The sequence below is a fragment of the Moschus berezovskii genome, chromosome 2 (assembly GCF_049115385.1).
Source record: "Moschus berezovskii isolate FMDL1 chromosome 2, NW_MosBer_1.0, whole genome shotgun sequence".
NCBI classification, from domain to species: Eukaryota; Metazoa; Chordata; class Mammalia; order Artiodactyla; family Moschidae; genus Moschus; species Moschus berezovskii.
In genome coordinates this window covers 81,757,468-81,774,424 of record NC_142461.1, presented here as the reverse complement: position 1 = coordinate 81,774,424, position 16,957 = coordinate 81,757,468, and the positions used below count along the sequence as shown (strand labels likewise).

Genomic DNA, 16,957 nt, shown 5'->3' with positions numbered 1-16,957 from the left:
CAGTCGTGTCCGACTCTCTGCGACCCCATGAATCACAGCACGCCAGGCCTCCCTATCCATCACCAACTCCCGTTCACTCAAACTCATGTCCACAGAGTCGGTGATGCCATCTAGCCATCTCATTCTCTAGTGTAATAAAAATCCACTTGTGGGCTTGTGTGAATGGCAAAGAACACATTTATTTTTAGGTGTTTTTTTTTTTTTTCCTCACATTGTTGTATCAGTAAACAGAAAGTAAAATGATGAATTTAATCCATATTAAAAATCAGTCAATAATTAGAAACAAAATTATCCTACAATGGAGAACATTTTGTTATAATTTTATGATGCGTTGTATATGAATAATTTGTAAGTACAGCAATTTTTTTGTCCTTCAATAACTGACCATATGGAATACTTTTATTTATTTCTGATGAAATAATGTGGTGAGCTCTCCATTGTCTGTGTGCTCTGAAACTAGTTATATATATATATTTTACGTGTAGCTTCTTATAAGCCCTGTATTCTTTTGATTTCTCCTGGTGGCAATTTTAAACACTTTGCTGTTTACTTACTCCCACCTACCCATAGTCCTGTACCTAAAGAAATAAATAACCCTTCATTTTGTTCAGAAGCTCTCTTCAGCTGTTAAACCTGTGACTACCTACATCCTGTGGGACCTTGTTCACTTTTTTTGCTTAGTCTTCAATTTATTTCTCTACACCAGTTTTTCTTTCTCTTTGTAAATATACCTAGCACAGTAGGCTCAAACCATTGTTAAATTATCTTGTGTAATGTACCTAGATGTATTTCTCTCATTTATTCCTTCACCTTTTGCTGTCTAATATCCTCTGCCTGCCTTTGATGGAAATTGCTGTTTCAGTGGTTACCAGGAATGATTTCTCGGTCCATTTTTTTTTCTGTCTTGTGTTCTGCTCTGCCATTCAGTAACTACGTTAATTCACATAAATGCTAAACCTCTCTACAGTTCAATTTTCTGATCTGTAAAATAGAGATGATGATAATGGTAACACTAGAATGTACAAAATTGCCTAGAACATAAAATGAGCTCAATCAACAATACCTTTGACTAGTAGTACAGCTCAGTGATTTCTTTCTCTGCAGTTCTTGACCTTTCTCTTCAACACATGTCCTTTCCTGGAAACTTTTCATTATGAAATCTCATGTTGAATTGCTCTTTCTACCCACCATTTAGATTTCCATTTTTATTTCACCTTCCCTTGACCTTTCCCCCTTTGCCAATCCCTTATATTTAATTTAAAAATATCCATTGAGAACACTTTCCCCGTGGTCCAGTGGTTAAGAGTCTGCCCTCCCAATGCAGGGGACATGGGTTCAATCCCTGGTCAGGGAACTATGGTCTGACATGCTTCACAGTGTGGCTAAAAAATAATAATTAATTAATTAGAAAAATATCTGTTGAATACATAATTCATCTCAGACAGTGCATACATTTTTCTCTTTATTTATTTACTTATTTTATTTTGCTCCTTCTCATCTTTCTGCAAGGTGTCCATAGCAAACTCTTCTGTTCCTGAAGTTTCAACCATCACCATCAGGTAAATGCCTGCCAAATTTCTGTCACAGATATTTACCCAATGCTTCAAACCCATCTTTTTTCTTTGCTGTGCACAATATTCCACTGCCTCTCCAAATCCATATATTCTTTCTCTCTTATATCTGTTAGAAACATCTTCATTCTCTTAAACATTTGGTTTTAAAGTAGAAACAAACTTTTAACACTTCTAGTGTATAATAACTTTCTAGATGCTATTGCTGATACCTCTACACTTTCTCTAACATCACCCATTTTATTTTGTCCATGCACACATCAGAGCTTAAGGTTAATCCTATACTATTTCTTACTCAGAACTTTGTGTTGTCTACTGTTTTCATCCCTGACATCTATTATCTCAACTCATTCTATTCACATCTTCAGCTTCCTCTTACTTCATAAACTGGAACATGCACACGGACTTTGTCAAATTTTTTCAATGTTAATTTTTTTTGTCAAAAACATTTGCTGTACTCAAACATTTTTTTGAGGTTATTGAGCTAACTCTCCTTGAATTAGCAATCAACACTTTATGAACTGTGGTCCCAAACTGGCTTATTACTGCTTCTGGAGGGAGTTCTACCCTTTTTCTACCTATGCATTTATATAGGAACTATATCTCTTATGTGGGTAAATTCAACAAATAAAATTAAAACTGCATATACTCATTATTATCATTGAAAATTATCCATAAAACTCAGTATACGTGTTTCTGATAAAAATTAACACTTAAAACTCTATCATGAAGAAAATAATATTTTGCATGAAATAAAAATTATGGCATCAAGTCCCATCACTTCATAGCAAATAGATGGGAAAACGATGGAAACAGTTGACAGACTTAATTTTTTTGGACTCCAAAATCACTGCAGATGGTGACTGCATCCATAAAATTAAAAGACGCTTGCTCCTTGGAAGAAAAGCTATGACCAACCTAGACAGCATATTAAAAAGCAGAGACATTACTTTTCCAACAAAGGTCTGTCTAGTCAAAGCTATGTTTTTTCCAGTGGTCATATATGGATGTGACTTGGACTATAAAGAAGGCTGAGTGCCAAAGAATTGGTGCTTTTGAACTGTGGTGTTGGAGAAGACTCTTGAGAGTCCCTTGGACTGCAAAGAGATCCAACCAGTCCATCCTAAAGATCAGTCCTGGGTGTTCATTGGAAGGACTGATGCTGAAGCTGAAACTCCAGTACTTTGGCCACCTGATGTGAAGAACTGACTCTTTGGAAAAGACTGAAGGCAGGAGGAGAAGGGGACAACAGTGGATGAGATGGCATCAACAACTCAATGAACATGAGTTTGAGTAAGCTCCAGGATTGGTGATGGACAGGGAGGCCTGGATTGCTGCAGTCCATGGGGTCGCAACTGAACTGAACTGAGAAATTAAATATAGAAAATATAATTTTATAGGGGATTCACACAGAAATAGGAGAGATCTATTTAAGGAGGAATTGACTTAATTTCAACATCTGTGCCCTGACACATTCCCATTCAATAGCAGAAACAAACACCATACTATTAAACTGCTTTCTCTCTTTTTCCTTTTACTTGCCTTTTCTTTTGCAGAGGATATATTTTTGAATGTTAAGGCTGTACACATAAGACAGCTGTTTATATGAAATGACTTTTTTTCTTGTGTCCATATCTAATATTCACTGCCACTCTTCAAAATCTCTTCCCAAATAACATCTTAGTAAAGCTTTTTTCTGAGCCTTTCAATCACACATATTTTCTAGCTCTCTGAAATTCCATAGCACTCTGTCATGGTTATATGGCTTTTATCTTATCCTTTTTTTATAGAACATTTGTCAGTACTAGACTTATTGCTCCACAAGGTCAGGGATTTTTCTTTCCATTTTTTTCTACAGTGTTCAGTAGCTAGACAGGTACAAAGTAGTCAATAAATATTTACTGAATTGAACTGAAGTCAAATGTTGTTAGAGAAATAAATATGTATGTTTTATGGAATGTAAAAATTACAGAAAAATTGCATTTCAAAACCAATATTCAAAAAATCATATTTTTAAATAAATCCATTTGGATTTTTTCACAGATTCACTTCTCTTTATACCCATATTCTTGATATTAACTGCCGGTCATATCCCAGAACAGAAATTGTCCTGTTATAGCCTGTTGTCTCTCATTAAGACAAAAGAAAATTAAGCAGTTTACAAATTAATAAATCTCTTTCTTTTTTTTTTTTAATAGCAAAAACAGTTCAGCAGAGACAAGCAAAATCTGGAAGTGATAGTATGAATTCAGGAAAGCAACACATATTCTAATAACTCCTAGGAACTCTTAGTTTTCCTATACCTGTTGATTTTGTACTGACTTTTAACCTAAACTATGTATCTCAAGGATACACAAATCAAAATAGTCCTTAGTGTCCTGAGTGTACGAGAGAGAGAGCGAATGTGATTTAAGTGATTATAGTAGCTTCCATAATACCAGTAGCTGACTTTTGCTATTATCTGTTTGTTGTCATTGCTATTGATGCTCAGCCATTCTTATTCTTTTTGCTCAAAGGACAAAACTGCAATTTCCACAAAAGTCTTGCACATTCATGTAATGGACAAGTTGAAATATCTTTATTAATCAATTTGAAAATATCTTTATTAATCAATTTGAAAATATTATGTACAGCTCAATTTGATAATAAACTCTGAATTTTTCTAGCACATGATATCTCTTTACAGAAGAATTAGTAAAGACAATTTGAACTTGGTTAACTTGGTTATTTGAACTTATTTATGCACAGTTTTAAGTTATTTTTAAAGATTTTGTTTTTTAGATATTGTGGATATTTATCATTTATAACACATTTTAATATTATTAGAATTTATTTTGTTTTAAAAATACTAACGTGACCAGAGTTTCAGCTTTCTTATATATAAAGGAGCTTAAACAAAACAGTTGTAATATTGAATTTTTTTTATTGTCACATCCATTGATTTGGACTTCCCTGGTGGCTCAGACGGTAAAGCGTCTGTCTACAATGCACGAGACCCAGGTTCAAGCCCTGGGTTGGGAAGATTCCCCTGGAGAAGGAAATGGCAATCCACTCCGGTACTATTGCCTGGAAAATCCCATGGACAGAGGAGCCTGGTAGGCTACAGTCTATGGGGTTGCAAACAGTCGGACATGACTGAGCTACTTCACTTTCACTTTCCAGTGATTTGACTACGTAAGGATTTGTCCTGCTGTTCAGTTCGTAAAAATGAACAATCTTTCAGCATATTTACTAAGGTCATTTGCTTTTCAGTTTTACCCAGTTCATGGTAATGAAATAGAAATTTAACTTATCATACCTGGAGTATCCTCTTACCTTCCTTTTGTATAAAAATTAAAACTAAACAAGAAAGGGAAAAGCAATTGTTTCAAACATCCTCTGAAAAATACCTGGGAAGAAAGAGCTATTGAAACTTGCAGATTTTATCTAAGCTGTTTATTCATATTTATTCATATCTCTTGTAACATAGTAAAACTAACTAGATTATAAACTCCTTGGGGACAGGGAATGGGTCTTATGACTTTTTTTATATTACCTAAAGTCTCTTGGAAAATATAAGGTACTGAGTAACCTCTGTCTGTAGAAACTACCAGACTTTGTGGCATGTGTTATATGTTTCATATTTATAATTTTAAAGTGAGCTGGTATTTTTTGAAAAATTATGCAGAAATATAGTGGAAGGGAAAATAAAGTAACACAAAAGGTTTTAATGAAAAATTAATCTGTCTCCTACTCCCATGTACCTTAAGAGTTCCTCACTAGAGGCAATCAGTTTTAATTATTTCCTGTGTAGCCCAGTGTTCTTGCCTGGAGAATCCCAGGGACGGAGGAGCCTGGTGGGCTGCTGTCCATGGGGTCGCATGGAGTCGGACACGACTGAGGTGACTTAGCAGCAGCAGCAGCAGCAGCAGCAGCAGCCCCCCAGAAAAAATTCATGTAGAGACAAGCCTATATATGTGCTTATACTGACATATGTATGGAAATATAGTCACACATATTGCTAAACAGATAGTTCTAACATAAAGAATATCTGCAGCATACTCATTGTAGGCCCTTTTTATTAACATGATAGGGAGATTGTTTTATGTTAACTTATGCAGAATTATCTTTTATTTTCACTCAAGTATATAATTTCAATGTATGGATGCATTGTAATTGATGTTGCCAGTCTTGCAGTCTGAATTTAACTTTTTACCAGACTTTTGCTAATATAGACAAAATAGCAACACACATCCTCGTTTATGTATTTTTGTACTTTTGGGCATAATATACCAATGGAAAAATATTCTAAAATTAGAATTACAGTGGTGAAGAGTTGATATATTTTTCATTACTAGATTTCACAATATTGCCTTACAAAGAGATGATCCCAATCTGTAGCCCCTTTAACACTGGAGTTGTTTTTTCATACTCTTGTCAAATTTATCTTTGTGTTACGCAATTTTTTGATCTTAATCTGAGAGAGGAAAAATGCTATCAATTGTGTTTTTATTTTTTTTAATTGAAAGATGTTTTTAACTCCATATGTTAGTAAGCCATTATCAATTCATTATAAACCTTGCACTTATACTGGTTTATTGATTTTTATCATATTGATTTATATGAACCTTTTATATTTCAAAGTAATGTATCTTTTTTGTCAAATATAGTGATTTCTTTTTCTGTTTTATTTATTTTGACTTTATAGATGGATTTTTATAGTTCAATGTGGACAGTATTTAAGTTTATCAACTCATCCTTTATGCTCTCTGTGTTTGTATAATGACCATTTCAGGGTTTTGTTTTAATAGCCATTTTATTCTAGAATGTTTTTGCTTTCATCATTTTTGTTTTAAAACACTTACTTCTTTGATCTGTCTTTAATTTATTTTGGTGTAAATATTGAGTGAAGATTCAGCCTTTTATTTTTCTCCAGGTGGCTCATCAATAATTCTAACAGCATTAATTTTGTAATTATTTATTCTCTACTATTTTGAATTGTCAATTTTTGTATATTAAAACCATATACATAAGTGACTTTACTTCTGATGTCACTATGCTATTTAATTATTGATGCATACTTATATTCCATTATGATAAAATTTAACTAATGTTACTTTTAAAACATTTATAAATATTTGGCATATATAGTTCCTACTCAGCAAACTGTCTGTATTTTTTAAAAGATGCCTTATAATATTTGAAGTTTTATTTTCTTAAATTTAGGATAAATTCATGGGATTAAAATAATAAAATTAAAATTGTGATGGGATTAATTTGAGGAAAAATAATACCTTTCTATTAATATATTTTACTCTCTGAAATCAAACTATGTCTTTATTCAAGTCTTTGAGTTTTTTAAAATCAACTTTTGATGTTTTTCATACAAATAATATACAGTTCTTATAGTTTACCCAAAATACTTTGTTTTATGGTAGATTTTTTGGCTGACCTTTTCTTCTGCTGTTTTTATGGAATCTATTGATTTTTGTAGAGTTTTTGAAACTACATTTTTTTAAATTCTCAGTTTCTTATAGTTCTTAGTTTTACTGATTTATAATTATACAATTTTATTAACTTCAAGTAATAATATTATTTTCTAGTTTTATACCTATGTCTTTCTACTATCTAATTGTACTACGCAATATTTCCAGGTAATATAAAATATTAACATTGTTTTAGTTATGGTATTAAGGGAAAATTTATAATATTCCTCAATTTATAATCAAAGTCATTAATGAAATATTCATCCATTCTTTTTAAAGAATATTTTGATAAATAACATTGAATATTATAGAATATATTTCTATTACATATGGAATTGATCATTTATGTTTTTCTCTTATTTGACATATAATAGCATGGAAGATTGTTAATACATTTCTATAAGTAAAACATCTTTTCATCAGTATTCAAGTACATTAAAATTCAATAGGCTTGTTTGAAGAAGACCTTTAAATACATAATGACACGTAGACATATACAATTTAATATTTTTCCATTTCCTTTTTATTTGCCCCACACATTTTATGAAATGTTGGTATGTAATCAGCCAATAACTAGTATTTACCCTTTTAGGTAGATTTTTTATTCCCATTACACCTTAATATTGTATAATTTAGAAACACAATTTTAATTAGAAGAAAAAGACAAATATTCTGGAAAGGAATACTTTTCAATAAAGCAATTTACATAGAAAAAAACCATTGCTTTCCAGGAATTTCACATTCTTGCTTTTGAAACATTCTGGCTAAATAATATTTTTTTTTTCAAAGTCCATAAAGAAAACACATTTCTCTAAATTTTGTCTGTATATATCTTAACTACTAAAATGTTTAGTAACATTTTATTCTTCTGTGAAAGGGCATGTACATAGTCTGAATATGAGAAGTTGAAGTCTTAAGGTTATAAATGTAAAGAGAGAGACATTGTCACCTTAAAAAATAAAGCATTTACTTAATTTTAGAGCTCCAGAAGACACTGATAGCATTTATCTACATTTAGGACTCTGAAAGGGACTTATACTACTATAAAATATATTTTAAAATTTGCTCTTAAAAGTATTGTAATTAAACTTTTAATTAGTTATACTTTTTTTTTCTTTTTAATAGAATAAGTCAATAACTTGAAACTAAAGAAAGTATCAAGGCTTTCATGCTAAGAACACTGTTAACAATCAGGACAAGTACTACTCAAATGTCTTTGTGAAAAAAAAGCTGTCAAACTATCACCAAATAGATTTCTTGGTAATAGCAATTTGTTCTGCTCTGACTGAAGGCAGTGATCACTCATTATTACCAAGGCTTAATTGCAAAAATTAAATGCATGTTGTTTCTATTTTCTTAAGGGAGATGCATCAGCAAAGCCTGGGTCTGTGATGGAGATATTGATTGTGAAGATCAATCAGATGAAGATGATTGTGACAATTTCTTGTGTGGACCACCCAAGTACCCTTGTGCTAATGACACCTCAGTCTGCCTGCAGCCAGAGAAACTCTGCAATGGGAGACAAGATTGTCCTGACGGGTCTGATGAAGGCGACCTCTGTGGTATTGTACATTTCACTGCCTTGCTTCTCTCTGGAGACTAGAACCTTTTAGTGTACTCCTTGATCCTTATTCTAGAAGCATTTGCTCCTTCCAGTCATTCCCTTTAAATGTAAATTTTAGCATGAACCCTACTTACATTTTGCAGGCATGGTATATTTATTTGAAAATTTAAATGAGATCATCAATTTCTAAAAATGAAGCAGAGAAGGTTAACGTCCATCCAGCTAACCTAACAGCTGTATAGCTGTGTTCCTCATTTGGGCTTCCCTGGTGACTCAGAGGGTAAAGAGTCTGCCTATAGTACAGGAGACCTGGGTTCAACCCCTGGGTTGCGAAGATCCCCTGGAGGAGGAAATGGTTACTGACTCCAGTATTCTTACCTGGAGAATTCCACGGGTAGAGGACAGAGGAGCCTGGCAGGCTACAGTCCATGGGCTTGTGAAGAGTCGGACACGACTGAGTGACTAACAGTTTCACTTAAGATCTCTGAATATTCAGTGTTGTTTCCTCAATTGAATTGATTATTTTTTCATCAGTGAGTCACTCAGAACAGGAGATTTCTCTTATTACTAAAGGAGATTACTGTTATTGCTAAACCGTGAGATGAAGTTTCCTACCATCCAATGGGTTTTGTCTGGCCTTCTGATCGTTGTACTAGAAACCTTTTTTTGAAAGGTGAAAGGAAGAAACTGGATAATGAAGTGAAAGTATTAGTCACTCAGTCTATTATTCAATTTTATATGATTTTCTCAGAAGTTTTTAGTTCTCATACAGTAGCTTTCTTTAGTATGCTTTCTCTAGTCAAAATGATTTCAGTCTGATAGCTTTTGAGCTTTGAAATAACTTGCGACTCTTCATCTCCTTATGCCACCGGGACATATAAAGCAATTACATTTCCTTCTCTGTGGGAAGATCAGAGATTTAACAAGGAAATTTTAAAAAATATGTTTTCCAGACAATACTGAAGGTGACATCAATAGAGTAGTGAAGAGTTTACAGAATGATAACAATAATGAGATGACTTGAGGCAGTAAGAAAATGACTTTAGGAAATTATGAAGCTACCTGATTGGAAATAGGAAGACAACTACATTTAAGTCTACAGTTATATTTTGATCTGAAGTGAGCATTAATAGCATACTGAGTGATATAAAAAGACTTGTTATTTTTAAAATTTGTGCAATAAAATATCTTCCAAACAATCTGGGATTCTATAAAATAACCTTGAAACAGTAAATACAACAGCCTTCATTCAGCATTGCTAACATTTAAAGAAGCAAAAGCTTTAAAAATTAAACAAAAAATTGCAATTAAGGGATGACAGAGTTAGTTTACATGTATTCACTTCTTTTTCTTCCAGCTTGTTCTCCCTGATAAAGTAGTTTGGTGGATGGAAAGATCTCTTACCTTACAGTATATGAAAATTGCTCATGAAGTTTCTAAAAGAAGGAAACTATCAGCAGTATTAAAATTAAAAGTGTGCAATTACAGAAAAAAATGAGATTTTTGACAGGTTTGAATTCTCTTCTTCAATTGTTTTGATTAAGTCACCCAGAAAGGTGGCTCAATTTCTGGAATTGTCAGTTTCTCCATAAAAAAAAAAATGGACATAATGATGTCTGTCAGGAAATCATGGTAATAATATCTTATGTATTTCAGTTATTGAAATAAATTAGTAGTTTTCTACCTTTTTTCCAGCTTTTGGGTTAAGTGAAGGAAATGAAAAAAAGAGAAAATACTGTCATTAGAAAAATGAAGAGAATCATACGAAAATACAACCTTATTTTCCTATCCTCTGCTCCCTCAATTGTGAAAGTAAAAAAAGGAAAGGGAATTTCTTCTGAGTTTATTTATCTGCTTCAAGATTGAAATCCAGCTCTTGCTTATCAAACTGATGTACTCATTGACCAAGAAGCCTTGGTCAAGGATTTTAAATAATTATAGACAGTATAAAAGATCTCAGTAAAGCTGGGTTTGGAAGTACCAGAGAAGATAAAAAGACATTTTTATTTTGACTGTAGCACTGTGGCATACTGAACTCATACACTCTGTCCTTCATGAGATGAAGTTGAGGAAGAAATGGAACAGTGAAAAACAAAAACAAGCACTGGCAAAGAACTGAATTGCAGAAGGCTCTTCTTTCTCCTGAAAGAAATAAGAAGTGCTTCTCTGTGCACCTCTGTACCATCAGTTATGTAGATGGTAATTTTTTTAAACTCATTGAACACTTATTTTACTTTTGAAGAATATGAGTCCAAGATAGTTACTGTAATTATTAGTGGCTTAATTCAGACAGAATTAACTAGGAGGCATCCACAGGATTATACAGTATCAATCTATTACCATAGCAGATAAACAGTGACTCATTAAATTATTTAACCACCATTTTCTAGAAAAAAATTGATCTGTTCACATAAATACTCAAATAGGTGAAATACAAAGCACTATAAACATTTTGTACAATGTTTTAGTTCTCCACAATTTTGTTTTGTATCATTTATCAGCAATATTGATATCTGTAGAGAAAAGACACTTCGTTCTCTTGTTTTCAAGTTTTTTCCCCCATCAATCCTAGGTTGGGTCCTGTCCAGCCAGACAAGGGTGTTGGTTTGAGTGCTGCAGCAATGGGCATCATGAGTCATTTACCCAGTGGACATGAAAAATATACCAAGTGAATTAAGTTTAAATCATTGACATGAATTGGATAGTAGCTAAGAAGTGGCTTTTAGAGAAAGATACCCAAAGTTGATAAGGTTTTTTAAGCCATTTGCTATAGAGGATGAAACTGTAGGGTTGACCCTTTTCATGTCAACTCCTTCCAAATAGTTATATCCAAAATATCTCTTCTTTCCTTCTCTGCTACCCTACCTGCCTTTGAAACAAAAACAGAGATGATTCCTATCCTGTTCTTTAGTATATGTAAAATTTATGAAAATAACTTGAAATCTGTAGACTCAATACTTAGGAGATGTCTTCAGTTGTAAACTTCCATCCTTTGTGTACTAAGGTTGTTTTCTCCAAATAAATCTGATCTATAATGTTTAAAAAAAAAAAAAAAAGCTTGGGGAATTTAATCCTGGTGAAAAGTTTCCCCCCCACCCAACCAGGGGAAATTTTAAGTGATTTCAAAAGAAAATGCATATGCACTTAAGAAACAAATGGTGGCTCAGTGATAAAGAACCCATCTGCCAACACAGGAGACGTGAGTTCAATCCCTGGGTCAAGAGGATCCTCTGGAGGAGGGAATAGCAACCCATTCCAATATTCTTGCCTGGAAAATCCTACAGACAGAGAAGCCTGGTGGGCTACAGTCTATGAGGTCTCAAAAGAGTCAAACACGACTTAGCGACTAAACACACACACAAGATTTTAATCATTTGTGATGAGAGTTAACTGTTGATTTTTGTTTAAAAAGTATGTCAAAAATAAGCAAAACTGAACAGGCCTGGTGTGCTGTGATTCATGGGGTCGCAAAGAGTCGGACATGACTGAGCGACTGAACTGAACTGAACACTAATTAAAATGGTAAAGATATATCTTATTCAGTAATAACTATTACAATAGGATGAGTGTCCAACATAAATTGAAATCAGCTTCATCAAAACAAATGGTGAGAAACTTTAAAGGCTGGAATGTGCTTCGGGATGTTAAGCAGGGGTGTGGAGTTGAGGGGTTTGAGATAGGGGAGGAAGGTTGCATGTGTCTAGGCCTCCTGGTTTTGTTAATTGGTGCTCATTCCAGAGAAGATACTAACTTCTCTTATCTTTATAACTGGGGTTGTTGTTTAATTGCTAAGTCACGTCCAACTCTTTATGACCCCAGGACTGTAGCCCATTAAGCTCATCTGTCCATGGGATTTCCCACCACTCCATACTGGAGTGGGTTTCTATTTCCTTCTTCAGGGGATCTTCCCAACCCAGGGATCAAACTCGAGTCTCCTGCATTGGCAGGTGGATTCTTTACCACTGAGCCACCAGGGAATCCCTTAGGACTGGAGGCAGTGGTATATTCAGAGCAAGGTGCTCACAAAGGCTGGGAGAATACTGAGAGAGTTATCTCTTTGAATGTTTATATTTCAAAAGGTGACTTTCAGGTGCTAAAAAAAAAACAACAAAAAACACTCTAGGTGGTAGAAGATTTACATGGCAAGGGTGCAAAGAAAAAAAAAGATTTACATTACAAGCTTTCAAAAATAATTGCTCTAAGATGGGGTTCAGAGGGCTGTCTGCCTATCATCAGGTTGTGGCTGAAACAAACAATGAATTCTCCTGACAGGTTCGTGGAGTCATGGAGCTTTCTAAGGCAGGCACTGTAAGGGGGTCTGAGGTCATTCTAGGGATGCTGCTGTGAGCTTTTAGAAACTGTAGTTTTTGTCTAAGTCTTTTATTGGGTTGAGAGGAAGGGGATGGGGAGAGGTTTTGACAATGGAATTGTTTGTGCTGCAAGTCTGCAGTTTTTATTGGCCAAGACTGAGGACTAGTTAAAGGGAAGATTTAGAGATGCTTGACTTGAGTTTGGTTAATGAGAGCATCTTTCTCAGGTAACAAAAATTTAAAAGAAGCTGAAGGATGATAGGTTTAGGGTTAAGGGAAAATTGACAAGGGACTAGTGATACAAATATTGCCATTCAATTATATATGTTAAATTGTATATTTCAAAGTGAATTTGCATTTATCCTAAAATCTATGACTTAATTCTAAAGGTAGTATCAGAAAGAGACATTTGAATAGTGAGAGAACAATCATACTTAAAATAAGCTAAAAGCATTGTAACAATTTTTTTTCACCTGCTGTGTATGATGACATTACTTTACAGTAATTCTCTTGAAAAAGAATGTCAATTGAACTAAAATGGGGCAAATACTTTGAAACGACTGCTATTTTGAAATGATTATGATTACAGGTGAACAAACATACTTGGAGGAACCAAGAAATGAATCTCTTTTTTTCTTTAAAATAATACCAAACTTGAATTGAATTCTTAGAGACAGTAGTTAATGTAGTCATTTTTCTTTTCTTATTGCTGTAACATCTTTTATGGTGACAAATATGAAGAATAGTTGACTCATAAAGAAGTTTAAAATGTGCAGAGAATATTTTTGAAAGCCTTAACTTTCCAGTCCAAATTTTTGAATTGGATGAATTTCCATAGAGAACAAAGCATATTAGTGCTATATAAGAAAATATTATTGCAATTTGCAAATCATTGAACAATATTCCTTTTCGGTATGTCGAAAAATACACCTAATTGAACAGACTTTGAAAACTACTCAAATATTCTTAAAGCCAAGGAAGAGAAAACTTATTTTGTCCATATTAATAGACACCTAATATGAGCGATTGAACTGAACTGAACTGAATATAATAATATATAGCAAGAGTTAATATCACGGTTGCAAAAATAATTGCTGGCTATTTTTGTCAAGTGCGTAAATATGACATTTTGAAATTTCCCAGATGGACAGATACTAGCTCAATTTAGGGACAGTTGTGCACTTTTGGATGATTTTGTTAACTTTTGTTATTGAATACGTGTTTTTAACTGCCTACTCTATGCTAGGCACTTTGTTAACTATGGGATATACGTGGTAAACAGAAAGGATGTTTGTATATTCTCATATATCCTACAAACTTGTGATGAAGTAGAATGATAAATGTATCTAATGTGTAATTATAAACTACAAGTGCCTTAAAGAAAAATTCTCTTTCTTTATGAAACTATTATCATGTGTGCAGTCAATGTTAGTTGCTCATTATTTCAGCCCAAAATGCCAATCAATATTTTTGTGTATTGTCTATTCTATTTCCATAGTCTCACTGAATTAATATTAATAACAAATATATGAGGTACAATGTATAATTTACCTAAATAAATATCTGTAGTCAGTAAAGGACAAACTAATCCATTCTGGATTATAATCCTAAATCAGACTATAGATGTAGAAAACAATATATAGATATAATACATACATATATGTGTGTGTGTGTGTATATATATCTGAAAAACTGTGGTTATCAGATTTTCAGATCATTGGTATATGTGTGTCTCTTTTGGAAACCCCAAAATTCTGATTTTGCATAATTGCTAAAAGACTGAGCATAATCTTTCCAGTAAAAACAGAAACAATTAACTCATTTTAGTTCTATGGAGTACAATAAAGTGTACTGGAAAATTTAGAGAAATGCAAATTTTCCATTCCCAATTTATATCATTAGCCTGTGCTATGCTCACCATCTCTGACTCTTTTCAGGACCATAGACTATAGCTCACCGGGCTCCTCTGTCCATGGGATTTCCCAGGCAGGTACACTGGAATGGGTTGCAATTTCCTTCTCCAGGGGATCTTCCCAACCCAGGGATCGAACCCACATCTCTTACCTCTCTTGCACTGACAGGCAGCTTCTTTACCACTAGCACCACATGGACAGCCAGTTTGTATCATATAGAATTCTATTTGATCATTGGATAAATTTTTCATCATCCCTACCCCTTTAGGGCTAAATTTTAAAAAATCTGAAAAGATCTTTCTCAATTTATTTATAATCTTTACTCTAATTCTAGATTTAAAGAAATGAGTTCAATGATTAGTATTTAATTGAACAAAAGAATTAATGATGCCCTATTATCTGTTTCTCTCCTTCTATAGATGAATGTTCACTGAACAATGGAGGCTGTAGCAACCACTGTTCTGTTGTTCCTGGAAGAGGAATTGTCTGTTCCTGCCCTGAAGGACTTCAACTAGGCAGAGACAATAAAACTTGTGAAATTGTAGATTATTGTAGCAATCATCTAAAGTGCAGTCAGGTGTGTGAACAGCACAAGCAGACAGTCAAGTGCTCATGTTATGAAGGGTGGAAGCTGGATGTGGATGGTGAAAGTTGCTCAAGTGTCGGTAAGTAGATATATGCTGCTGCTAAGTCACTTCAGTCATGTCCGACTCTGTGTGACCCCATAGACGGAAGCCCACCAGGCTCCCCCGTCCCTGGGATTCTCCAGGCAAGAACACTGGAGTGGGTTGCCATTTCCTTCTCCAATGTGTGAAAGTGAAAAGTGAAAGTGAAGTTACTCAGTCGTGTCCAACCCTTAGCGACCCCACGGACTGCAGCCTACCAGGCTCCTCCATCCATGGGATTTTCTATATTTTGCTATATTTAAGAATAGCAAGTGGTATGTGTTTCTGTATTGTGTATCTTGCTATATTTAAGAATGGATATTGAGAAAAAAATCCAAAAACAACTCAGAAAATTACTAATGGATTTGATTGATTTTAGAAAAGGCATTAAAGTATAATGCACCATATTAGACCTATGCTAAAATCTTTTGGACAAAAAATATTACAATAATCCTTTACCGGTACAAGCCATCTGATTATCTTTTCTTTAAATACCTGCTTTTGTCATCTTGCTCCCCAGGTGCTTATCTTTCTACGCTCCAAAGCATTTACTTTTACTTATTTTGAATACTTTTTATAACCCCATAAAGTCTGGCCCTGTCCCACACTTCATCTGAACCTCTGTGCTTAGTCATTCCTGTCCAAGTCTCTGCAACCCCATGGACTGCAGCCCACCAGGATCCTCCGTCCTTGGGGATTCTCCAGGCAAGAATACTGGAGTGGGTTGCCATTCCTTTCTCCAGGGGGTCTTCCCAAACCAGGGATTGAACTCAGGTCTCCCACACTGCAGGAGGATTCTTCAGTGTTGAGCCACCATCTGTATCTCTACTGCTCTTGCAAACAACTTAACTCTGGCTGTATTCATCTCTTGCTTGTCCATTTAAGACATTCTGCTGATTCTCTAGGTCATATTCCACAGTAGGAAAAGCAAATGAAGGCTATGGAATGTGCCAAAATTTGAAATCGAATCCTGTAACTGGAAATCATAGTGTATTTGACCCCAGGCAGGCCACCCAAAACTTTTGAGCTTTGGTTTTCTCATCTTTCAAATATCAATGCCCAGCACAACAACATGTTGCAAAAATGACAAGAAACACTTTCACTATGCCCCACACTCGTTCAGAGCTTAGTGAGTGGTGGTTTCCCATTAACTTCTCTAGATTATTAGTATGAGTCACTGGGGACTAAGAGGTCCATGGATAGAATTGGAGGGGTCCATGAAGTTTCTTAAGGAAAAATTTTACGCTTTTATTTTCTAAATCTCTCCCTGAAAGTTAACATTTATTTCAGTTGTGAATGTATGCCACAGACCAGTTTTTAGCAGCAACAATGACTATGTCTCTGTGAAGTGACCACTGCGAAATATCACTGTGAAGTAATAGACATATTCATATCATGTTAAAAGTTGTTGTTGCTAATATCTCAATATCTCTCTTACTCTCAGGCTTTGAAAACCACTGCTCCTTCAG

The 16,957-nt window shown here is 34.2% G+C and overlaps 1 protein-coding gene across 1 annotated transcript in view; it reads left to right on the top strand.

Moving 5' to 3' along the window:
• Window positions 1-16,957, top strand: part of LRP1B (LDL receptor related protein 1B) — a 2,241,805-nt gene that overhangs the window by 1,421,150 nt on the left and 803,698 nt on the right. Inside the window, exons 22-23 of the mRNA XM_088842364.1 lie at window positions 8,398-8,598; window positions 15,243-15,488. Of these exons, the coding sequence (XP_088698490.1) occupies window positions 8,398-8,598; window positions 15,243-15,488 (447 nt within the window). The remainder of the gene's footprint in view (window positions 1-8,397; window positions 8,599-15,242; window positions 15,489-16,957) is intronic.